The 26,093-nt window shown below is 35.7% G+C and overlaps 2 protein-coding genes across 2 annotated transcripts in view; both read left to right on the top strand.

Annotated features, from left to right (window-relative positions):
- The window catches only part of LOC143227487 (uncharacterized), a 146,433-nt gene that overhangs the window by 6,031 nt on the left and 114,309 nt on the right, over positions 1–26,093 (top strand). Inside the window, exons 2-3 of the mRNA XM_076458929.1 lie at positions 24,503–24,691; positions 25,907–25,968. Coding sequence (XP_076315044.1) covers positions 24,503–24,691; positions 25,907–25,968 — 251 coding nt within the window. The remainder of the gene's footprint in view (positions 1–24,502; positions 24,692–25,906; positions 25,969–26,093) is intronic.
- LOC143226361 (THAP domain-containing protein 2-like) lies at positions 97–2,250 on the top strand. The gene is made up of 2 exons (XM_076457237.1): positions 97–822; positions 1,272–2,250. Exons 1-2 carry the CDS (start codon positions 585–587, stop codon positions 1,574–1,576), a joined length of 543 nt encoding a protein of 180 aa, XP_076313352.1. The 5' UTR covers positions 97–584; the 3' UTR covers positions 1,577–2,250.

Raw genomic sequence — 26,093 nt, 5'->3', positions numbered from 1 at the left:
TTTTATAAGCTTAGACAATACTGAGTCTTATATCCGGCCTAGAATTAAATATTCTATTGACAAGCAAAGTATTATAATTCTGAGTTTATAGAGTCACATACACCTCGCTCAAGATAACAAACTTTATTAGCCTCATACAGCTGACTTTTTACCGGCATTGAAGGTATTTAATGTTCTCGTAGAAATACTAACGTCTGAAGTTAATTCACTGAATTTGAACAGTTTCTAATGCGAGAAGTCTACAAACTTTCCTGATCCAATTGTGTAGTTTTCCGATTTATAGGTATTAATCACGATTATAGCTTCCCAGGCCAAAAGCACACTGAGTGTAGCTGAGCAATAATAATATTAATAATTGTTTTATGGTGATTCAGCTTTTTCATATGCCAATAATGGGAATTTCTAGATGTTTCAACAGTGTTTGGGCACGCTAACGTTTTTATAAAACAAATACTGTTGATTATTACTCTCAAGAATTTTCTACAAATTTCGAGAACAGGCAGAACTTACGCAATACACGTCAAGAATAGAGGTTTTGCGTGTGACGTCACTCTTGACCTAGTTACTGCTGACCGCCATGATGGATGGCACGCTCGGTGTGTTTATATTCCGACACAAGGGTGATTCATAGTCAAAATTGCGCGATGGTATATTCGTGTTGTGCATTTAACTGTTCAAATCGACATGGACAGGTGGAAAATGTGTCATACTACAGATTTCCTAAAGATCCCGACCGAAGAAGACGATGGATTGCAGCTGTCAATAGGAAAACTTGGACACCCACAAAGCACACCAGACTTTGTAGTAAACATTTTGTGTCAGGTATGTATAATTCATCTATAGCCAGGCTGAATAAATTGAAACTTACACGCATGATATATGTATAGCAGAGCACACTGCAGCACCAGTCAAAGAAATTTTTTTGCACACTTTTCTTTTACTTTTAAATTACTGAATAGTAAATTTACTGAAGGAACAATATTATTCATGATGAATAGGTTATATAGCCATTTGTACATTAAGACAAAATGTTAATATCTCTTAAAGGACCAATTTAAGTGATTCATCAGAAAACCACAACTGGCACAAGATTAAAAAGTGTGCAAATAACTACTTTGTTGGCTGTACATTCAGTTGTTAAACAATGTTCAGCATATTCAGTTATATATATATTTAGTTAAAAGTGTACAGTGTATCTGTTATATATATAAATATTATCTGATGATGCCTGTAGGTCTATATCTTAACTAAATTATTGTACTCTATTTCAGGGACGAAGAGTGATGATCCCCTATCACCTGACTATGCACCTTCCATATTTCATTTTACACGTTCTCTCCTGAAGAGAATGAAAGCTGCTGAATTGTGTAAATATGAAAACAGGAAAGAAGTGACCAAAAGGAGAAAAGAACAACAAAAGAGACATGAAGCTGCTGCTGGGCTGCTTGACCTTGCTTTCATAGAATCTGCTGGCACTGCTGCCACTGATAGCAGCTGTACTGATTCTGCTGATGAACTTGAAGCTACATGTGATAATTTTGACTTTTCTACATCACAATATACAACTGAGACATGATTGCAGACGGAAATATCATTCACAGACTTAGTTAGACTTGAATCTGAATGCCAACAGTTGCGGAATGAAGTCCTCCACTATGAAAGTACAGCAAAAGCGAACTGTTTCGAAGATGCTACTTTTGCAAATGACGACGAGAAGGTCAAATACTGTACAGGTCTGCCGTCATATGCAGTGATGATGATCATATTCAACCAAATTTACAGATATTTCCGAGATACACAGTCAGTCTCTAAATTTCAACAATTCATATTGACACTCATGAGACTGCGTTTGGATGTGCCACTGCAGCTCTTAGGATACATATTTGGATTGCACACCTCAACAGTATCACGCATATTTCAGGAGGTCATAAATGTCATGAATATTCGACTGGTACCAACATTTGTTTTCTGGCCAGCGGCAGCCATTTACATGTGAATAGTACTGAATACAGCAGTTGTTAACTCGTTCAGTCATGCGGGATACTTGCCACCCAATATGGCGGTATGTTTACAAACCTCGTTGTGGTCACATGACACTAATAGGTTCACGCAAAACCTCTATATGCGAGCCCGATATTGCCAGGTGGTTAGAGCGTTCGACTCGTAACCTGAGAGTAGGGGGTTTGAATCCCTGTCACATCAAACATGCTCGCCCTTTCAGCCGGTGGGGTATTATCATGTGACGGTCAATCCCACTATTCGTTGGTAAAAGAGTAGCTCAAGAGTTGGCTGGGTGGTAATTACTAGCTGCCTTCCCTCTAGTCTTACACTGCTAAATTAGGGACGGCTAGCGCAGATTGTCCTCAAGTTGCTTTGTGCGAAATTCAAAAAACAAACTTTCTCTCGGTGGGCTCAGCAGGGAGTCCGATGTGGCTTTGCTATGCGAAAACACACACACGTGTACACATAGTAGTTGATGCATATACAGTTACAAAAACGTCAACTTGCACACCTGTGAAGTACTTTGGATTTTCAGTGAACTATACTTTTACCGTGTTTTTTTAAAGTGATTTAATCAAGTATAAATATATGAAAGAAAAGTGTATAGCCAATGTAATTTATTCGTCTCTTCTGGTTAGTTTTTGTAAGGTATCTGTGATGCTTGGGACAATAATAATTAATTATTAGTTTTTATTTAGTCATTATAAAATGCTGAATAAAAATGTACTAAAAAAAGTAAACTATACCTTTAACACGTGTATCGCGTATTGGGCCTTTTAATATTTTATTCTGCTTTACGCCAGACAATTTTATTTAGTTTAAGGGAAGTTCTTGCGGTGAAAATGCTAATACAATCTCAATTAACTTCGACCATGACACCATTGGTTGCTAGTAGATATGGCACCATCTCAATATCGCATGCGTCATTGGAGTGCAAGAGATCCAAGTAATTTTCGTAGGTTTGTTTGTTTGTTTTGAAATTTTGCACAAAGCTACTCGAGGGCTATCTGTGCTAGCCGTCCCTAATTTAGCAGTGTAAGACTAGAGAGAAGGCAGCTAGTCATCACCACCCACCGCCAACTCTTGGGCTACTCTTTTACCAACTAAAAGTGGGATTGATCGTAACATTATAACGCCCCCACGGCTGGGAGGGCGAGCATGTTTGGCGCGAACCCGCGACCCTCAGATTACGAAGCGCACGCCTTAACGCGCTAGGCCATGCCAGGCCAATTTTCATAGGAAACATCTGTCAACCCTGGGTAGTGGTGCCAACTGTTTTTTAAAAGCTAGGTTTGAATTTGCAGCTAAACCTCGAACGAAATGAAACATAACGTCATAGCTGAAACTTATACAAATTTGAAATATTGTGATGCAATTAGATGCAGTATCAATTATTCCAATTTCAAAGTGTAGTTGTATGAAGTATAATTATATTTATGACAATTATAAGTGGTAAGTGTTACGTTAAGTTAGATTCGTCGCAGTTTAACTACACCAACTTGGCACCAATGAGCTCGATGACGTCATACCAACATGACGTCATGTTACATTTCATTCGAGATTTAGACGCACATCAGATCTGGCTTAATATTTTGTCATTTGGCTTAAAAATTCTTTTTTTTTAATAAAAATATATGTAAGAATAACAAGTCACCCTTTTCCTTTAAAAAATATATTATTCTAGTACCCTAGCCTTTTTTCCATAACAAACCATTATTTCTGACTTCGTTATGGCAACACTGATCTTTGGTCAGCATATCATTGTATGACGATAAAACCTGAAGTGCTTGAACGAGTTTTCATTAAGTTACTTTATGTGTGTGAAAACACTTTTGAAGTGCCAATGATATAACAATACGTTTTTAGACAAATTAATAATTTTTGTCACCCTTACAATAGCTAAGTGACTGAATATCAGTAATTAATCTGATACGAGTAAAAATCTTCTTAAGCCTAGGCCTAATACAAATTCATCGGCGTTGTCGTTGCGTATAAGCACTTCAACGCAAAATGATGCAAGAAGTACCGAAAGAAGAAAGAAAAGAAATGATGGTGAAAATTATATTTAATATGGTTTTACATGGACAAGTAATGAAGATGGACCTAGTAGGTTGTGTGTTGACTGTGGAACAGTGTTGAGTAACACCCCCAATTTAAAAAGAAACAACTTCCGAGTATTTCAAAAGAAAGTGTTTGCAATTAAATGCAAAGAAAGCTAAAATTCGTTGCTTGTCCATCAGGACAATAAAGGTGCTCTTATTACTTCACATCGTGTTTAGTTACCGCATTGCAAAAGCAGGCGAAGCTCATACAATTGCAGAAGGTTTGATAAAACCATGCACACAAAATTTGGTAGAATGCACGATTGATGAGAAATTTGTTAAAATATATTAACTCTGTGACCCTTTCTGACAACTTGATTTCTCGAAGAATCTTGGATATTTGTTTGTTTGTTTTTGAATTTCGCCGAAGTTACTCGAGGGCTATCAGCGCTAGCCGTCCCTAATTTAGCAGTGTAAGACAAGAGGGAAGGCAGCTAGTCATCACTGCCCACCGCTAACTCTTGGGCTACTCTTTTACCAACGAATAGTTGGATTGACCGTCACATTATAACATCCTCACGGATCAAAGATATATCAGCAAATTACTTAACGGAGTTAATAAGACAAATTAAAGCGAGTTCAACTTTTCCGCTTAAGATGGATGAATCAACAGATGTCGCAGGTTATGCGATGTTGCTTGTGTTTGTTCGCTATATTCACGAAGTTAGTTTTGAAGAAGACATGCTAATTTTTCAAACCTTTACATATTCAAGCAACAGGCGAAGAAATATTTAAACTGCTTATGGAAAAAACGAGATCCAATGGCAGCTTTGATGAAGTATTTGCACTGATGGTGCTGCAGCTGTGATTGGAAAATTTTCAGGCGCAGTGACACGCATAAAAAAGAAAAACCCGGACATCGAGAGTATCCACTGCTGTCTTCATCGTCGTGCACTTGCAATGAAACGAATGCCAGAAGACTTAAAAGAGGTATGGGTGATTTTATAAAAATAGTTAATTTTATAAAATCAAGACCACTCAATGTGAGAATCATCAGTTTACTCTGTGAGGATATTTGAAGTTTGCCTAATAATTTTTGCTTCATACGGAAGTCCGATGGCTTTCTCGGGAAAAAAATGCTTGCTCGGTTTTACTAACTGCGTGAAGATACAGGTTTCTTTTTATCTGAATGCCATTTTGAACCTGAAAACAAATTAAGGAACAAATGCTGAATACAAAAATTGGCTTACCTTTCAGACGTATTTGCCTATCTATATGAAGTGAATGCTACAATGCACGGTATCAGGGTAATGTACTTCAAAGCTCAGAGTAAAATGGAAGCGCTTCAACGAAAAGGTAAAAAATTGAGGTGAATGTATGCTTATCGAAGAATTTGATTGCTTCGAAAAGCTCAGTAATTTTTTACTTATGAATGAAATTTCTTAAAGTGAAGATGCAAAAGTTTCAGTCTTGCAGCAACTATCTGATTAGTGTTCAACTACTGTGGAGTACTTCTCTCCTGATTTAGACAAATTACTGTTGATTCAAAATCTTTGACTTTGCAAGTATCAACGATTTGCCTTTGAAAGAAAAAGAACAGCTTATAGAAATTTCAACTGATTACACCTTTAAAACATTAGCAGTAAAAAACTACACAATTTTGGATTCAAATGGTCATGGAATACCTTGAAATAAGTAACAGAGCTTTGAAAATGTTGATACGTTTTCCAACAACGTCTTTGTGAACAAACATTTTCACTGTATACAGCTACAGAGACCAAGTTTAGAAACAGGCTATATATTGAAAATAATTTGCACTTGCAGGTAACAACCATAACTCCAAATACTGAACTACTTTGTGAACAACAGCAAACCTATCCGAGCCTCTAATAAATAAAACTGTACTTTTATTGATATAAATTTTGTAAGCAGAAATTTTTGAACAAGAAGTAATATTGTTATTTTAAATACATTTTTATATTTTAAAACATTGAAGTAAACTTTTTCTGGTGCTAGTGTCGTTAGAGAGAAGTGTGGGCCTCAATTTTATGCACACTAGAAGCTGGCTTGTAAAATAAAATATTGTCTTTTTGTAAGTAATTTGTGAGAAAGGCACTATCCTTACGTGAAGATTATCAGTGTATTGAGAATTCCTAATGTAACAGTGTTGACCATTTATGAATCGTTGCGTAAATAAGGGCATAATAAGTTTTTTGTATAATTTATAAAATTCTCATGATAAACTAATACCTTATGCTTTTGTTTGCTGTAATGTGGCTAAAGTCACGAATGATTTCAGTTGATTACATTTGTTTATTTTTTTCTAAGAAAACAAATACAGCAGAAAAAATTAATATTTTATGCTCTGGGTCAAAACAAGATACACTAAGATTTAAGTTTATAAACATCTGATGTTGAAAGTAATGCTATTTAAGAGCGTCTCAGTTTTGAACCAGAATTCAATTATAACTATTAAATTTAGCTAGACTTTTTTCGTAAATGTTTTAGTTTCCTTTTATTCATAAGTTGATAGATTCATATGGTATTGGTAATTTTTTACGATCTTCTTTACTCTAACTAAAGGCTAGGATTCATAGAAGATATCACAAATGATTTATAAATACAAATGATATCATTGATTAAATGTTTCCGACTTGAAGGGTGTCTTTTTGTCTAGTGTCTGGATTTACTATCGATTTTTTGTTTCGTTTTTTAAAAGACATTATGATATCAATCGTGCAGGTGGCGCTAATTTTCGCTTTAAAATGGTTACACTTCTTTCATTTTGCGGATTATTTTAAAGATACTGCTGACCTCCGCATTTTTTCTATTGAAAACGCTTAAAATAAACACAAATTTGCTAAAAACAAGCAAAAGTATTTGCCAGGATTCACAGCAAGTTTATTCTACAGTAAAATTTGTTGTAAGACAGAGAAGTGAATCTAGATTGAGGAGTGTTTGTGTGTTTTTCTTATAGCAAAGCCACAGCGGGCTATCTGCTCAGCCCACCGAGGGGAATCGAACCCCTGATTGTAGCGTTGTAAATCCGGAGACATACCGCTGTACTAGCGGGGGGCCTAGATTGAGGAATTGTAGAAGTCGTGTTTGGAAAATTGGCAGAAATGGCTTTAAAAAGCAGCCCATTTCATAATAGAGATGTGGTCAAGATTTCTACTGTCTGAATTTGGTACATCATTTTACGCATTAAATATATTAATAATCTTGACTTTTGCTTTTATAACTAAAAACTGTATTCTACATCGGGAAGGAAAAAAATTACCTAAACATTTTACTCATGAAATAATTCAAGCTTTAAACCTTTTTTTAACCTAAATATAAGCCGGAAGCTATTCACGTGAATCAGAAAAGAGCAAGAATCTTAAACAGCAGTAATATCTTTATGATCTGCATTGTAGATGGATATATTAGTTATTAATGAAAGCAAGCCAAAATTTTGAAAATTTGTTTACAGTCTTTGTCTTGTAGAATTTTGTTGTAGCATGAGTTTTGTTCAAATTCACTTATTAACAATAGCCGCTGCAGTAATAACAATATACAGATTATTTTATACCTTTTTTTCAAAAATGTGAAAGTTTAGTATAATTTTTTTTGCTTTTGAACTGGATCTGTCGACTTGTTTAAGAGGAAAAGTATCCACAGACAGTCAGATTTTCTTGCTGTTGGACACTTATTGTGCCAGTGTGGCCCAATATCTACAGCGCATACGTGAGAACTCCTCGTGAGGTAGATTGCTGGATGACCGTATTAAGGTTGGTACATTCAACCTGAATGCCTAATGTTACATATGTTATGCTAAATGGCCAGGCTAGAAACCATCTGAAGTTCAGAATGGCCATTCCTACTATAGAATTACCCACTAAATAGAGGGCAGCCAGTTTGTAGTACTCGCCACCTCCATGCTACTTGTAAAGATAGTGGGATTGACTGTCGCTGCTATAACGCCCACACAGCTAAAAGTGTGTTGCATGTTCAACAGCGCATTGCAGCTTGAATAAACCTGGTACAAATCTGAACAAAAATGTTATCATTTTAGAATGGTGACAACAGAACAATAAATACAATTTAAGAATAGTATGTAATTATAATATCTAACGAAAAACACCTTAAGTGTGGAAAAGGTGCAGCCAAACTAGTAGCTGCACTTATAGCACTGATGAAGATTTTACTGCCAATATTCATTCATTAGTTAGCCAGTCTTCGATTTTTGTTCAGTTTGAGGCACGATTGTAGGTCAAACAAAATACGCAGTCTAGCTTACTATTGAATGAATATTTGTTGTAAGATTCTTGTCTATAAGTGTAGCTACCAGTTTGATCACCAATTTTAATTTCATTCTTTTAAGTTGTACGCTTAATCTTTTTTGGCCACACCTTTTTGTACACCTGAAGTGTGTTTGATTAGATATAATGGCTTTTTATCAGTAGACACTAACAAACCACAGCATATAAGAAACTGAGACTCAGTACTAACTCTCATTAGCCTTAGGATCTCGAACTTGCTACTCGAAATAAACATTTTCTTTAGAGAACCAACTAGATTCTTTAAAATACATGATGGCAATTTTTACTTTTTAAAATTAGTTTTTGTAACCTCATGGAATTTGGATTAACAGTTTCTTGTAATCATCCCCTTCTAACCATTACAGCCATATCAAGCATCTTTATTTATGCTAATTGCTTTAGCTAATATCACGTGTTTTTAAGTAAAATAATTTCATAAAATTTAGCAAATATGTGCAAAAAGTAGGTAATGAGTAATCAATAATAACCATCCACCTGCATGATTCTTTTGAAAACTTGAGCAAGAAACTGCTAAACTAGTTTGCTTGATCTACCCAACACTGCTCCCCAGTGGCTCAGCGATATGTCTGCGGACTTACAACCCCCAAAACCGGGTTTCGATACCTGAGGTGGGCAGAGCACAGATAGCCTATTGTGTAGCTTTGTGTTTAATTGAAAAACAACAACAATTAACCAATACTAATGTATCTGCACGTCCTTCCTCTTATGTTTTTTGCTGCTCTAAATCGGCCACATTTAATCGAAATGACAAAAACTAAAAACGGTTCACTTGTACTCTTAGACAAAACTGTAATAAAAATGTTAGACCAGGGATCACCAAACTTTTTCCACAGAGGGCCAGATTACTTGGGGAATGAGAAGCGCGGCCCCATTATCATTATGTTTAATACTCATAAGTTAGAACGAAAGCTCTCTGTAAAAGACTTAACACTAAGTTTAGGATACCACATTAGCCATGTGGGAGTAGCATGCAATACACACATATGATAAAAAAACAAACAGAAATACAACCAACATTTTTATTTACCAAAAGGTTGTCAAAGAAGGTGACATTAGCAAAAACAATTGTCACATTGCACATAGTGAGTACATATCTGAATTTCACTAAGCTGCAAAAACGTTAGTGAGATTTATGAAATTGGCATTTGGCTTTCAAAATATCTTCAATGTTCGGTTTTGAATTGCTGCATCCAATCATTAGAATTGCTTTCAAATGTTCGTCAGTCAACCTTGATCGATGTACCGACTTCATATACTTCATTTTTGAAAATGCTTGTTCACAGACGTTAGTTGTCCCAAACACTGATGCCATATCAGATGCGAACTGCTTCAGCTTTGGAAAATCATCTTCAGGTATGCAGCTGTAAAATTCAGTAAGTTGCCCCGCTGGAACATCATTAATGACACAATCAAAAGGAATCTGAAAAAGAAGAATGTCACTTTCGATTTTGTCAAGATCCGAAAATCTCTCTAAAATGCTTATTTAAATCACCAATAATCTTTTTCTGAAACTCCAGGTTGACATCTTCTGTGATTCCAGCATGAAACTCATTGAAACACTGAAAATGAGAGAGGTTTCCTCCTTCCAAATGCTTCAAACAATGACAGCTTTCTCCGAAATCCTTTAATGATTCTATAGAGATCACAGACAAGGTTATTCTTCCCCTGAAGTTTCAAGTTCAATTCATTCATGTGGGATGTGATATCAACTAAAAATGACAACTTTGACAACCAGGTTGGATCAGACAGAAGTGGATCGGTTCTATATTTCTCGATAAGAAATATATCTATTTCTCTTCTCAGCTTATAAAAACGAGACACGACTTTACCGCAGCTGAGCCACCTCACTGCCGTGTGATAAGGCAAGCCACAGAAATCCGAATTAATTTCTTCAAGAAACGCCTCGAACTGGCGATGATTAAGTGCATGACACCGAAATGGGTTCACTGCAGAAATGACTGGTTTTAGTACGCAAGAAATATCTAAGTCTTTTCCACAGAGTGCTTGCTGATGTATGATGCAGTGTATGAACAGAGCGTTTAGGAGTTAAAGATCTTCCAGCTGTTTCCTGATCAGCCCCACCACTGATCACATATCTAGCCATGTTTTTACCTCTATCAACTGTTACACCTCTAAGTTGATTCCACTGAAGGTTATAGTCTTGCAAAGTATCATGCACTTCCATGAAAATGTCTTCTCCAGTTGTTCTTCCGCGCATGCTGCAAATTGATGCCAACTCTTCCGTGATCTGAAAGTCCAAATTAACTCCACGAATGAACACGAGAAGTTGTGACGTACTCGAGAGATCAATAGACTCATCCATTGCCAGAAAATACCATTGGAATTTTCTAGCTTTTTGGCGTATCTGTAATGCGATGTTCTCTCCAAGTTCTTCTGCTCTCCGTACAACTGAAGTTGCTGAAAGGCTGATACTTTCAAAGATATTGGATTTTTCAGAACACAGCTCATTTGCTACTTCCATCATACACTTTTTGATGAAGTTGCCGTCAGTAAAAGATCTGCCATGATATGCACTATTTTGTAACTTGTACAAGTGATAGATTCATTTTCAGCAAACTTTCTCGTGAAGAAATTCTTTTGAGATTCAAAAACACGTTTCATGGATTCAAATTTCTCAGAACGGAACTTTCCTGAAATTTTCAAATATGTTGACAGATGTTTTGTTTCATAGTGGTGTCGAAGATTGTACTCTTTCAAAACGACAACACTTTCGGTGCGTATCACACAAGTAGCTTTCTGGTTTTTTGTTTCCACCAAGAAGTACTTTTCTCCCTATTCTTCATTGAAAGCATGACACTCAGAGTCCACTTTTCTTCTTTTAAAAGCAGCCATAACGATGGGTGAAAAAAAACAGGATCTGAAAATGAAAAACACAGAACGCTGTGAGAAAAATATTGTACTAATCTAAGAACGCATAAACAGTATCGAAACGTACGTTTGCCACGACACTTACGTTAGAACGAGTTATGAAATGAGAAAGAGAAATGAGTTTGCTGAAGCGGTAACCCTAGGCCGCTGAATTTACAAGACAAGTCGATAGGACGAGGGTTAAGTTTGTACTTGTTTTCGAAATCCTAATGCTTTCATAGATATGTGCCTCAATATGAATAAACGGACAGCAAGGACGAAATAAGAATTTTCCTATTGGTTAAAGATGCACGAGACAGCCGTGTTACTTTTTATCATAACGTATTGTGTTTGCCAGCTTAAAGCGACAATCGGTGTGGTTTATTTTGTTGTGACAGTCGGACATTTGATGAAATGTCACTTTTTATTTCCAAGCGGCTAGCTGCTGGCGGGCCGGATAAAATGACCTCGAGGACCGTAGTTTGATGACCCCTGTGTTAGTTAGACCAATAGCTCACGAGACATTTCACGAAGGTGTGCGTAAGTAGCGTAGTCGAAATTGAGCGGTTTTATTGAATAACTGCACATGAGGGTTATATTTACACCTATTACCAGATAGACTCCTACATAGTACAATAATGTACTTTAATAAGAATTGGATGAAAAACGAATTACTATGCGAACTAGACAGGTACCTCATACATGATGAAGCTAGTCCTAAATATCTCTCCCCAGTTAATTTATATTTTATAAATAAAAATATAAAAAGAAAAAAAACTTTAAATAATAATAAAAATGTATAAAAACTTTAAATAATAATAAAAAATATATAGTTTATTTATTTATGTATTTAAAAAAATGTCACCAGCAAACTTGACATTCTGCTAAAAGAATAAAATAATAAGGACCAAATAATATTCAGTTCATAGCTATAAATATCAATCAGCCAAGAGTATAAGTACGGGGAGGAGGAAGAGGTCATAGAGAACCTGACCCTCCAGGATATGAACTTTTATTACCCAAACACCAACGACATTTGATTCGATTTACACCTAATGAGGTTTCTAATTGTAAGTCGAATAATCTATTACTTTATGAAATTTGAAAAAATCGTAACAGCTGAGTATGATGTTCTAGCAAATAAATTTTCGTATTTTGGTACGAAGAAAAACAAATGGAAGAAACTCAATCAAAATTGGGTATGTTACAATTCTGGTATTTCTTGCTAGATTACCGCCAAATTTAGCATGTAAAATCATTCCAGTAGAGCACATCCACTGAAAACATATTTATTTGGTTTACCACAGTCTGAGATGCAGAAGGTGAAATATCTCTAAACTATCATTTTTGTTAATAATGCGTCTTGCATGAGGTTATTTTGACCGCTTGACACACTACCGTGTGTCCTTATTGAACCACATTATTTTATCACAAAAAAAGACAAAAACAACATAACTGTTAATATGTAACTCCTTGTATCAATAGACGGATCAGAAAAAAAAAAGACTATGTGAGTAAAGTAACACGCATAATTGTACATTTTAATAAGCGCACAAAACATAATTTAGGAGGGATGTAAAATCTCGTGTACGCTTTTCTGAAAATGTCTAAAGGACTTCATGTACTATCAATAAATGACTTAGGAAAATATTATTTAGCATCAACTTTGTCAGATATTGTGGATTCAAACATATTTTCTGTTTTTCAGAATCCAGTTTATTATGATTAACGTTTGGTAACATTTCATTTTAAAATGTCATTCTGTAAGTATATCGTGGCCTGGCATGACCTATAGGTAAAAACACTCAACTTGTAATTTATGAAATGTGGTTTCTCTTCGACTCCCATCTCAGTATGTGTTCGTCCTCTTATCTGTAAGACCATTTCGTTATAAGGTCGCAATCAACCTTACTATTCAATTGGCAGGGTTACATGTTGCCTTTCCTCTATTCTATCCAGCCCTGAATTAACCATCAAGCAAAATAAGTACGTGCTTAGGGCACCAAGGGAAGGGGAGCACCACAGAGTTTCCCCCTAGCTATCATACCCTTAACTCTTTCACTGCCACACTCAAATTTTTTTTGTAATTGTTCTTATCTACCGTGTTCGACTTTACTCTGCGTTGTTAAAAAACGTTTTCTTTGGCTCGGTGAGTGACTGAAGTTTCGAGAAACTACTAAACTATGTATCTGAAATAAGAAGACATTAATTTGCAATATATTACTGTAAAGAACAGTACAAAATGTTGATAAAACTTCAGGTAAAAGGTGATCGTAGCTTATAATGTCTGACCTTGAAAATGAAATATTTTTCTCAATCATTCCGTATATTGTGGCTATTTATAAGAAGTTATAGACAGTTGAACTGTTTTACCTTTTACTGCTTTATTCAGTCAAATTTACAGAAAAATAAGAGTATAATACCACAGAAATATAAGTCAAACGAAATGGTGACAGATGTGTACAGAGATGTGGCAAGTTTTGTTTTTTTCAGCCTCTGTTTTCGTACGTTATATTTGAGTTATTATTTCGTTTGTTTTAGTTTTATTTGCGTTAGTATTGCATTATTCATGTGTGTTTTTTATTACTTTTGTACGTGTTTCTCACTGAAGCTTTTCTGAGCCGTTGTGAAAAATGAAAAAAAAAACTCCTTTGTGTGTGAGTACATGTTTTGAAATTTAACGTACCAAGAAAAAAGTTAGAATGGTATGCCCCCGATTATAGATTACATGTAACTTATAAGAGCATTTGGGCATATAGTATTATGGCCAAGCGTGTTAAGGCGTGCGACTCGTAATCTGAGGGTCACGGGTTCGCATCCCGGTCGCGCCAAACATGCTCTCCCTTTCATCCGTTGGGGCGTTATGATGTTACGGTCAATCCCACTATTCGTTGGTAAAAGAGTAGCCCAAGAGTTGGCGGTGGGTGGTGATGACTAGCTGCCTTCCCTCTAGTCTTACACTGCTAAATTAGGGACAGATATCCCTCGAGTAGCTTTGTGCGAAATTCCAAAACAAACAAGCATATTGTATTCCCTTGTGATCATGTAATAATATAAACAGACATGAAGCTGAAATTTACTTCAGGGGTAAGCACAAGGGTACTAGGTCTTAAGTATGTATTCATAAGTAGCCAACAAAAGTTTGTCAAATATCCCATTTTTAGACCAAAAACTGGAGATCACAATTATATTCTCCTTACTTCTTCCTTGAGCCTACCATGGTCATAATACCCCGACCTGACCCGGTCCAGACCTCTGGTGATATTTTTTACGGAGACGAACGAACAATCCGAGATAGAAACACAGAAACAACGACGACAAACTTTTAGGTGTAATTCAACTATTTTGTGTCTATAAATTCAGATCAGTATGTGTTCTATTACATTTTTGAAAAGCTGGGAAAACAGTTGACTGTTCGGAGCAGTCTAAAGGCGATAATTCGATGTTTTAGGTCAAATTGCGAAAGACTTCAACATGCACGACAACATGATTCTTAACGTTGTTATGTACACATTATATATATGCTACTACTAATAGTAGTACAGTATTGTGGCACCGTGGTCATACAAATCTACTGTAAAGAACCGACAAATCATGTCTCAAAAAGTGCATGAATTGAACAAGTTCATGTGAGCAAGGTTAGTACTCAGTATTAGTCTTAATGTTAGAGGCCTGGAGTCTGATCTGGAAGAAAACTGAAGGGTTATAAATTTTCAAAATTTTACTTTCAGCACTTATTGAGTCTTAATGCCTCGTTAGTTCAGTACTGGAGGGGCCGAGGGGGGCACCATTGTTGGGTTGTGCTTAGGGCATCAGTTATCCTTAATCCGGCTCTAATTTCATCTATTATAAATTAAGGATAAATAGTGCAGATAATCACTGAGTAAGCTTTGCACGAAATTAAACGATCACCTACCATCTTTCAAAATTGAAATTAATATATTTCTTTTATGTGTCATATACAAAAAAGGACGTTAGTGACCATGGTTTTTCACATATCTCCCTTGAAGCACAAATAATTCCCACAGTCGATACATTAATCCATTTTGATACTTTTGATGCAAGTCAGCCACATTCTCTGTCGTTCCTTCAGTCTTTCGAATTACAAGATTTCCAGTTTTGTTTTTCGTCATAACGTGTACAAGGAATTCAAGATGCATTTCTCTGAATTCTGATGTATATATGAGAATTAGCATAACATAACAATTCAAAACTTAATTGTTTGTACTAGAGGTATTAACAGCGTGATTTGCAGAAGTGTGTCCCTGTCTTTACTTCAAAATTGATATAGTACGTAATAAGTGAACAACAGTGAATTTTGGTTAGTCCGAGCATCAACAATCCGGATAATTTGTTATACAGAAAAAACTTAACAATGGGAAATTTAATCAGTAATCCGTATATTGTATTCAGGATCCGAATGGCAATTTTTAATGCATTAGCTACGGATACATGATTCAGTAACAAGTCTTTGACTTCATTAGAGTTAAGTAGAGATTGAAGAGTTCATAAATTGGGTTGTACCTACTGATGACACAAATAGCTGCTCTTATTATGGGTACTGGTTATAACAGTTTTTCTAATAACAACTTTTCACATGAACTATGACCGGGGCCAACGTATAAACTGTAATAGATATCTCGAAGTCATCAAGGTGATTTACCCTACAGTCATATGAAGTTGCAGTGCTACAAAACGAAGATGCCCCCCGCAAGTACAGCGGTATGTCTCTGGATTTACAACCTAGTGCAGACGTGCGTTCTTGACCTCCGTTATTTGCTACTTTTTATATTTCGCTAGGCCTCGTTTTCTGAATATTAATTGTTTCTTGTATTACTAATCGTGTTTGCTGTTTTTTCGCTGTGAAGTAGCGATGTCTTCTAATGACGTTGATGTGCTTGATGTTATGCGACGTATTGTTTTTGTTGAATGTTCTAACGCCAGCCATGGTGAAGTTATCCATGCAGTTTGTTCAACTTTTGGAGCGGCATCAGTAACTTCAGTTGTTCCACGACCAGGTGGCTATGAGGTTGCTTTCGTTTTATCTGCTGATGTCGACATGGCGATTGATTCTGGTTTATTGGTTCATGGAGTGCATTACTTCACGAATGGGGTTACCAAACGTACAGTTACCGTTTCTTTCATGGATGTACCTGAGTATATCGAAGATGCTGTACTTTTACAGAAGTTGAAGGACTTTGAATGTGAGGTTAAAAGTACTCTTGTATGGAAACGGGACCAAGGTATTTATTTAGGTGTTCGCCATGTTCGTGTTTCGTTTAGTGCCACATGTACATCTTTACCATATGTCGCGAAGGTTATTGATCCCCTGGGAAAGGTTGTAATGCTTAAGGTAAAACATGACCATCAAATGAAAGTATGTAATTTGTGTTTAAGTGCGGATCATCTGTATAGAGATTGTCCTCAATTAATTTGCCGGAACTGTCATGAGCAAGGTCACGTGTGTCATCGTTGTCCTTAGCTTGGGGTTTCCCCGTCTCTCCTTCGCGATAGTGCTGTAGTGGCTCAGGCCCCTATTGAAAGTGTAGAATCAGATAAGGGTGATCGACCAACTGACGTTTCACGAAAAACAATGGAGGTTTCTCTCCCGATGAAAGAGGCGGCTACCCATAGTGTCTCACAGGACAAGTCTTCTCGTCGTTCGACTGTCTCTGCAGGTGCGAGAGAACGAGCCAGTAGTCAACCCTTGGTTGGACGCCGACATTTAGACAGCCACTTCCCACCCTTGCAGGTTCGAGGTGAGTCTGCCACAAGTGCTGTTGTGGAACCTGTATCTCGCCGATGGAAATATGCGAGTGTGGTGGCGACGGACACTCCTGGGACCACGAAGAAAGGTGGTGGACGGAAACGTTTATTGGACATCATGGTACTGCGTCTCTCTAAGGCGAAGCCTAAGACCGTGTCTCAACAGTAGTTACCTATTTGCTAATTTTTTCTTCTTTTTTTTTTGTGTCATTACGATATTGTGCAAGTTAATAATGTACTTTTACATAGTGCATTTACTACATGTTGATATCTTTGTTCATCTTTTGTACTAAATTAATTTGTTTATTCATACCATGTCTTTTATCTTAGCATGATTCAATCACTTAGGGTGGGTCTATTGAATTGTAACGGTTTGAATAATATCAGCAAATTGTCGTATTTTTTGGATTACTTTTCTGCTAATTTTGATGTGGTGTGTTTACAGGAAACTTTTTTTTACTAATGATTTTATTGAAGTTGTCACGGAATATTGGAAGGGTCGGTTTTTTGTCAATAATTCACATAATGAACGTCAGGGGGTGGCTATTTTGTTACAGCGGTATTTGAGTGACAAAGTTATACTTGATTTCTCGGATGGGGTGGTCGAGTGATAACGTTAAAGTTCATATTTACGAATTTATCTTTTAAATTGTCATCTGTTTATGCACCACGTGACATTTACGAACGACGGGATTTTTTTCGTTCATTAGACTTTTCTTTAGATGATTGCTCGGGATTAATAGTAGTTGGGGATTTTAATTGTGTTTTGGATGAAACGCGTGAAAAATTTCCTGTACGTTTATCCCGCGATGCCAGTCGTCTAGCCTTTGAACAGTTCATTACAAGGTTCGGTTTATTGGATGCACAGTCATTATTAACATCAAATACCCCTGGTTTCACGTGGAGGCGTTTTGTTCTTGGAGAGTTGATCACTTCCCGTTGAAACAGCGCCTTGATTACGGCTAACCTGCAGAGTACTGTCAGTAGTTTTTATACGATGTGGTTTCCTGGTACCGATCATGCTCTGTTAAGCTTCAAACTTAACTTATCTCCAGTTGTTACGGGTCCAAATTACTGGCACTTTAATAATCAGCTTTTGAGAGATGTTGAATACATAAATACCATCACACTCTTAATCGAAAGAAGCCGTAGTTGGCAAGTATATGGTCGTGACAAGATCTCCTGGTATGCGACCTTAAAAAATGCAATCCGTGATATTACCAAGCGATATTCACTTCGTCGGGCGTGTGACTTTCGATTTAAGAAACGTAAGTTAGAACATTCCGTTGCTCGTGAGTTGCGTAAATTGGCAAGTTGCCCTACTCGGTCTAGGGAAAAGTTATATGCATATGAAGAATACTTGGAGAAATTTGATCATGACGCCATTGAAGGGGCTCGAATTCGTTCACATATTCGTTGGTTCTAGGAGGGCGAAAGGTCAACCTCTTACTTTTTGCGTATGGAGAAAGTTCGGCAGGGTCGGACAGAGTTTCGATCCATGCTTACTGAATGAGGTGTTCGAGGTGGATGATATAGCTGCTGTTTTACATCACTATTATTCTACTTTGTATACTAAAGAAGAAGTTCAGCAGGATGATGTAGATATGGTGTTCAACTTTATCGACAAAACGCTTTCCCCTGAGCAAGCTCATATGTGTGATGCACGGCCTCGGAATTGTTATCTGCGCTTGCTGGTTTACCGACTGGAAAATCTCCGGGTCTTGATGGATTTACATCAGAATTTTACAAGTACTTTTTCCATTATTTGTAGATGATTTTGTAACCGTCTTGTCCGACCTCTATCACTCCAAACAGTTGCTCCATTCTATGTGCATTGGGGTGATTGTTCCTATTTCGAAGGGCGGGGATCGACGGTTGGCGGCTAATAGTCGGCCACTGACGTTGCTGTGTACTGACTACAAGTTACTGGCTAAAGTGCTGGCTCGACGCCTTTTCACCGTAATATCTAGTTTAGTGTCAGTTAATCAATCTGGTTGTATACCTGGACGGGATGTCATTGATTACCCGTTAACTTTAGTTTTGCTTCTCCAATCTTTAGAATGTACAGGACAGGAAGGGGATTTTTTGAAGCTCGATCAAATGAAAGCCTTTGATCGGGTGAACCATGACTATGTATTTCAACTTCTGGTGCGAGTGGGGTTTAACTCGACTTTTGTTAATTGGATTAAACTATGTTATACTGATATTTCTAGCTGTGTTAAGTTTAATGGCTTTCTCACTGATAGGTTCTCCTTACCTCGAGGTATTCGTCAAGGTTGCCCAATGTCTGCTTTGCTTTATGTTCTCAGTGTTGAACCATTGAGAAATGTGTTGGTCCATCATGATCATATTATAGGTATTGGGGGTGATGGGTTCCTCAACACACCGTTCCTTATTTATCAACATGCTGACGACACTACATTGACTTTACAATATTCTGATTCCTTGCCATACGTTTTGGATGTTTGTAGTATCTTTGGTCGGGCTTCGGGTGGTAGGATTAATTGGACAAAGAGTCAGGGTCTTTGGGTTGGGAGTTTGGCCTCTTCTAATGAGTATGTCCTGGGAGAGTTGAAAATCTCCCAGAATCCTATTCGGATTTTGGGTATTGTTTTTCATTCTCAATTTGATGTTATGCTGCGGGCGGGGAGTTTTGCGCAAAGTCTCTAGTATCCTGGTGTCCTGGAGATATCGTTCCCTGTCGCTTAAGGGCAAATTTATCGTGGTGAATGCCTTGGTGGCGTCAGTTTTGTGGTATCCATTGCAAATCCTCCCATTGCCACAGCAATTTGAAGCTCGGTTTCGTCAAAGTGTATTAGATTTCGTGTGGCGGGGTGGTATTCACAAGGTTGCTTATTGGATCTTGACCAAGAATTTTGCTAGTGGGGGTATCAATCTGGTAGATATACGCGTTCATAAACTTGCTTTTCGCTGGAAATTGCTGCAGAGATGTTTGGACGGTTCTTGACCGTCGCCTTTGAGGCAACTTCTTTCTGGGTTTTTCTCTTGTTATGGTGAACTCGCATTGGGATTTCGGGCTCTTCAATGCTGGATTTTGCCGAGGTATGTGAAGGTCTTGCCAATGTTTATTCAAGAAATATTTCGTGCATGGAAGGTACTACTTGAGGATAAAGGGCTTGCCCCTGTTCCTCTTTCATCGCATGTTTTCGACGAACCATTGTTTCTTAATCCTGTTCTTGTTGATGCTCGGTCACACACGTTTTATTTTCCTGAATTTATTAAAGCAGGATTGGCCCTTGTGCGACACTTATTGTATGAGGTGCTCCCAGGATTTCTCCCTGTGGAGGCGGTTGTAGAAATGTGTAGTGATGTCGATATGTCGTTGAATGTCAATACCATTGTTTCACATCTCACTTCTTTGACGGATGCATTGCCTGAAGATTGGCTGGCGCTCACGTCTACTCAGCCAGCTCCGCTGCCCTCGATACAGCATGAAATAGACTTGTACTTTGTGGACTCTTCTAATCAACGGGTCCATTTTATGAGATTAACTCTGAAGCAGTTGTTTTGTTATTTGAATTGTTCACTTGCTCATCATGTCTTTGCTCCATCCTTTTGGGGGAATATTATTCCTTCAGACGATTGGACACTCATTCGCAAATATACCTTTTCATCATTTGTGGGTTTTGATGTCTGTACCGTGGATTATTTGTTATGGTTGCGAGCGGTGACTACTAATGTTAAGTTGGTACATATGGATAGGCATCCCACGGGTTTATGCACTTTTTGTGCACTAACGCGAGAAACCATTGACCATCTGTTTTTCATGCCTCCTTCTGTCCAGCCCTTGTGGTCCCATGTGTATGTTTTACTGGAATTTTATTATGGATGCCCTATCTCCAACTGGGTCTGGAGGAGATGCCAGTTAGTGGGATCTCATCCTCTCTTACCTGGTCGGTGTTTAAATATTTTTCGCTTATTAACTAGTTTTGCTAAGCTTGTTATCCAGTCTGCGAGGTCTGTTCAGTTAGCACGCAATCGCAAGCTTCATTTAATTTCGTTCTATAAAGTGCGTTTACGCAAACATATACACTTACATTATCATAGATGTGTGTTACATGACTCATTAAGTGTCTTTTATTCATTGTATCACTATAACGGTAGGTTGGTTACAAAGGGAGTACACGGATACCTGTTATGTGCTTTGTTAAGATAAAATGTGTTCTTTTCTACAGTTGAGTTTTCTTTTTTTATCACAGTGTCCCATTGTTTTCATTGTTCTATTAAGGTTTTTGGTGTATTTTGATTTAAAAATTACAGCTAATTATCACTTCTTTTATATTTTTAACACATTTCACACCTGTTGTAATTTTTTAGCAAGGTATCTTACAATGTTTTTTCGTTGTTTTTTTCCATATGCTAATTACTTAACTAGTGTTTCATTTACTGTATCACTAAAATGGTAGTAACAAAGATATCTGTTATGTGCTTTGTTAAGATGAAGTGTATTCTTTTCTACAAGTTTTCTTTTTTATCACAAGTGTACCATTGTTTTCTTTGTTTTATTAATGTTTTTCGTGTAATTTGATTTAGATACTTACCGCTAACCATTACTTCTTTTATATTTTCTAATTCATTTTATACCTTTTGTTGTAATTTTTTAACAAGGTGGTATCTTGCAATGTTTTCTCTCCATATGCTAATTATTTAACTAGTGTTTTATTTCATGTATTTTTGTTTATACCCCCTCTTTGAGGTTGTATGAATAAAGTGAAAAAATATCCGGATTTACAAAACGAAACACGCACACAAAACGAAGATACTTGTGGCGGTTTTTAACTTAGGGACTGTTTCCACATAATGTAAATTTTAAAACTATATCTGTTTGTGGATAATCCCTAAAAGCGTTCTGTTTCACGAATAAGTGAAACCAAAATTAAGAGTAATAAATATTTTTATTTTTTGCTTTTGAAATTCATATGACATGCTGTGTTGTAGCTTACAGAGTTCATAATTCTTTTCATGATTTATGGCATGTACAAGTTTGATTGACGTCATTACACTACAAATTCCAGTGTGAAGGATCCCTAAAATGGCATTATTTTATGGTCTCCTAATTAACTGAAAGACAATACAATACAATACACCGCTGTATAGGGATGTAACTGGTTAAAACAGGAGACTTTCTATGGGGGCTTTCAGTTAAAAAAAAATTAATTTAAGAAAGTAGCAAAATGTCTTTTATTGTTTTCAGTGTTTTATTTTTTAGCTTGAATAATGCCTGTGGATAAAGTTGGATTTCCAAGATAGAAACCATTTGTTAGAAACTTCTCCAAAACGCAAAAATGTACTTTCTATTATATAAGACACTATTATATTGAAATCATTGAGGAAAACAAATATTATTTAGTAAATCAAAAGTGTGTATAAAAAAAAAACTTACGCAGAGTTACTAGAATGATACTGTGAACCCTTTACAACAATTTAACGTCCTGCTTAAGGTGGGAACCATAAGATTGAACACAACATTTCAAAAGTGGCCTAACCAGTGAATTGTGCAACGAAATTATAACTTTAGACTTATATTTGATATTTCTATAGATACAACCTAAAATCCTATTTACCCTACCATTAGCAATAGAACAGTGCTTGGATGGTTTAAGAAACTGTAATGGATTTACTATTATATAGTTATTTTAATATCTATATTTGTTTCAGTTTAATGTGTATATTTAGAAATGCATATAATTTATGTTGTTAAATGTGTATTTGAAAATCCTTCCTGTTCTTTAAATCTGTAGAAGATTCTTGAGTCTGAAAATCAACAATGTTTTACTGAAGCATTAACATATCTTTGAAGAGTGTTGACAACTGCATTTTTGAGAACCTCATCCTAAAAGTGAAAATGTGACAAAAAGAGTTTAATATTGTTGGTTTGCTACAGTTAGTATACTGTTAATCGCAGAACCTATAACTCTAATTGCTTATTAATCATGAAAATTACAAATATTTGATCAAAAAGTACAAACCATTTAATTTCAGTGAATTAACTTCAGTTGTTAGTATTTCTAAGAAGACACTGTATAACTTCATTGGAAAAAAAACAACTTGTGTGAAAAAGCTAGCTAGCTTCTTGTTGGGTGAAGTGTGCTTGTGTTCCAACACAGAATTAATTTGTTCATCAATAAAATATTCAGTTCCAAATCAAGTAAAAGACTAAGTATTGTTTAAAAATGTGCAAAAGTTTTGCCAGTAAGACTGACACATGTATTATAAATGTGACTAATATCACAAGTGGGGTATTTCAGGGCTCAGTCTTAGGATCTTTGCTATTATTTATTATTAACATCAATGACATATATTACAGAATAGTCAATAAGTTTCTTTTTTATGCAGATGATATTCTGATCTTGGGTGTTGATAGCTGTGAAGAAGATACTGTTGATTTATAAAATAATTTAATCATTTTGTGAGTAGGAAAATTAAATGCAAATAAGTTTTAATTATAATATATGCAAGATAATACAAGTGGGTTAGGAAAATTAGAATTTTAAGTGCAATTTGGATAGGAATAGCCTTAACAGTGTCATGAAAGAAAGATATTTTGGTGTAATAGTTGATCTGCCTCTGAAAACTATCTGAGTAGTGTGCTGTTGCTTGTGGCAGGGCAAATGTGGTTTTAAGTTATATCTACAGAAGTATTGATTACAAGTCTAAAGAGGTTATGATTTTATTATATAGGTCACTGGTTAGGCCACATTTGGAATGCTGAGGTCAGTTTTGGGTTCCATACCTCCAGAAAATACAGAGAAGGGTTACTAGGAAAGTTACAGGGGTATTTGCTTAAGGTGTTTTTAAGATTGTAAAGGGAATTGATAGTGTTGATGCATCACTTTTTTTCGTACTTAACAGTGAGAATAGTAGGACTAGGGAACTCAAATATAAATTTTGGTGAGGAAGAAGTTATCTTCACCTAATAAAGTTTTATTTTTTCTAACAGGCTGCTTGGCCTTTGAAATGGATGACTTTCAGATGATGTGGAGACAGTAATCTTAAATAAGTTTAAGAGACAGCTTGATAAGTATATGAATAAGGGCTGGCTTTAGGACTTTTAACTCATCTATTTGATAGTTTTAGTTTAGCTTAGAATATGGGATGGCCAATAGTGGCCAGTACATCCCTAGTTGTTTTATTAAAAAAAGAAATTGAAGCCCAAAATGGTATTTTGTACTAAATTTCTTGAAATGCCGACAGTGAATGAAAATCAGAGACATACAATTTATTAATACTAATATAAGATACCATTTAATACTTCATTATTTTTTGTTACATTTTTGCAATATGTGTGTACCATTTCCTGGATGTTGGAAAAAGAAATATTTTCATGTTGAACATAGAATAAAATGCACAATTATAATACTATCAACTAAAAAAGATAAGGTTTTCTTTTCTCCAGACATTCATCACTAACAAGAGAGTAATGACAGTGAAAGCAGCTACACTTGAGAATGACAGTAACATTCTTAATTGTTTTCTTTGCAGAAATGTATGTGAATGACGTGAAAAGTAAAATATGTAGCATAGAAGGACAACCAGAAATTATTAATGAAACTGCTGCTACTGCCTACGTTGATGGTAAGAACTTATTGGGTCCAGTTGTAGGAAATTTCTCAATGAAGCTAGCAATTAAGAAGGCCAAAGAGAGTGGAATTGGATGGGTTGTTGCTAAAGGTAAATAATGATCACTGTTTCCAAAATCTACTTTCTGGTTTTAATTTAATGGTCTAATGTTTATTAAAGTATTATTAACCTGAATTATCAGTGTTTGTCAGGTTTTTGTGTGTACATGTTTCAGATTGAATGACTTATAGCATGTATTTAAATTTAAGAGTTGTGTAGTTGCAAGTATTCACCTAGGAGTTTTGAGGCTATTATAATATCTGCTAAAATAATAATAATATTAGGTTGAAGATTTGAGGACAGATCATTTATGGATTAAAACTTTTGGTCCATTTAAAAATTTATGAATGAAGAGATATATGTATGCTCTGTGCATTTATTTAAAAAACAACAAAGGAAACTTCAGTCAAAATTCTGTAAAGATTGGATAAGTATGGCTGTACTGGTTTCTTAATGAAATATATTTTGTGTAGTATAACAAATGATCAGTGTCTATGTCAATGTAATTAATAGAAATATATATAATAAATGACCATAACTGTTGTTTTCCAGTAAATTTTATTAGTGTAGTGTTGGTTGTGTTACCTTTCTTTGTTATAATTCATCTGAAATTTAGTTTTATTTATCTATGTTGTATACAACTGCTTGTTCCTTATTGGGACATGGATAGTGTGTTATCATATATTGTAAGAGTTATATGAAATTATAAATTTTGAATGAATGTTTGCGATGAGGATTGATTTTGTGGAGGTTGTTATGAAAAATTTCTGTAGTTTTCAGGAATTATGTTCTTAGTTTGTTTTATATGATGGCACTTGTATTTGCATTATTGCAAGTTCTATTTGTATGTAGTATAAAAAACGAAACAAAAACAAGGCCTAAAGTTCAATATAATTGTTTAATTAAACTCCATGGTTTCATAAGAATGAGAATATACTTGAAATTTTGTGCAGAGATATATCAACAAAGCATGATACAATGTTTTTCAAGATGCCATTGTTGCAATCATCATATTAGTTACCCACATTAGGAATGCTGTGACAGCATTTTGTGTACTACTAATGTATAACTTGTTTCCCTCTAAGTTATTTGCTACTTGTTATTAGTGAAAATTTTTGCAATTAATATTGAACTTAGACAGAGAAAGAAATTTTACTGTAATTCATAATGGAAATCGATTGCCAATTACATTGTTTGTTTTTATTATTAACAAGATTTAGTAAGAAGATAATGAATACATTCAATGTTTATCAAATTATCTCTCAGGGTCAAATCATTATGGAATAGCAGGATGGTACAGTATGATGGCCTGCAAAGAAGGTTTGTTGGTATGTAGTACTTATTTAAACGTTTCATATTATCCATTAGTTGTTAAAATTAAAATAAATTGTCTACCTTCTTTATAGAATAATATGTAAGCAATTTATGTTTTGATTTTAAGTGTAATTTTATT

This window comes from Tachypleus tridentatus, chromosome 9, assembly GCF_004210375.1.
Source record: "Tachypleus tridentatus isolate NWPU-2018 chromosome 9, ASM421037v1, whole genome shotgun sequence".
Classification (NCBI taxonomy): domain Eukaryota; kingdom Metazoa; phylum Arthropoda; class Merostomata; order Xiphosura; family Limulidae; genus Tachypleus; species Tachypleus tridentatus.
The sequence above is the reverse complement of the archived record's forward strand: the minus strand, read 5'-3'. Positions and strand labels throughout refer to the sequence as shown.

Bases quoted from the DNA above. Each gene is read 5' to 3' on its own strand.
- LOC143226361 (XM_076457237.1), top strand. From the start codon at position 585: ATGGCACGCTCGGTGTGTTTATATTCCGACACAAGGGTGATTCATAGT. The intron at 823-1,271 runs GTATGTATAATT...ACTCTATTTCAG, and splicing joins TAGTAAACATTTTGTGTCAG to GGACGAAGAGTGATGATCCC.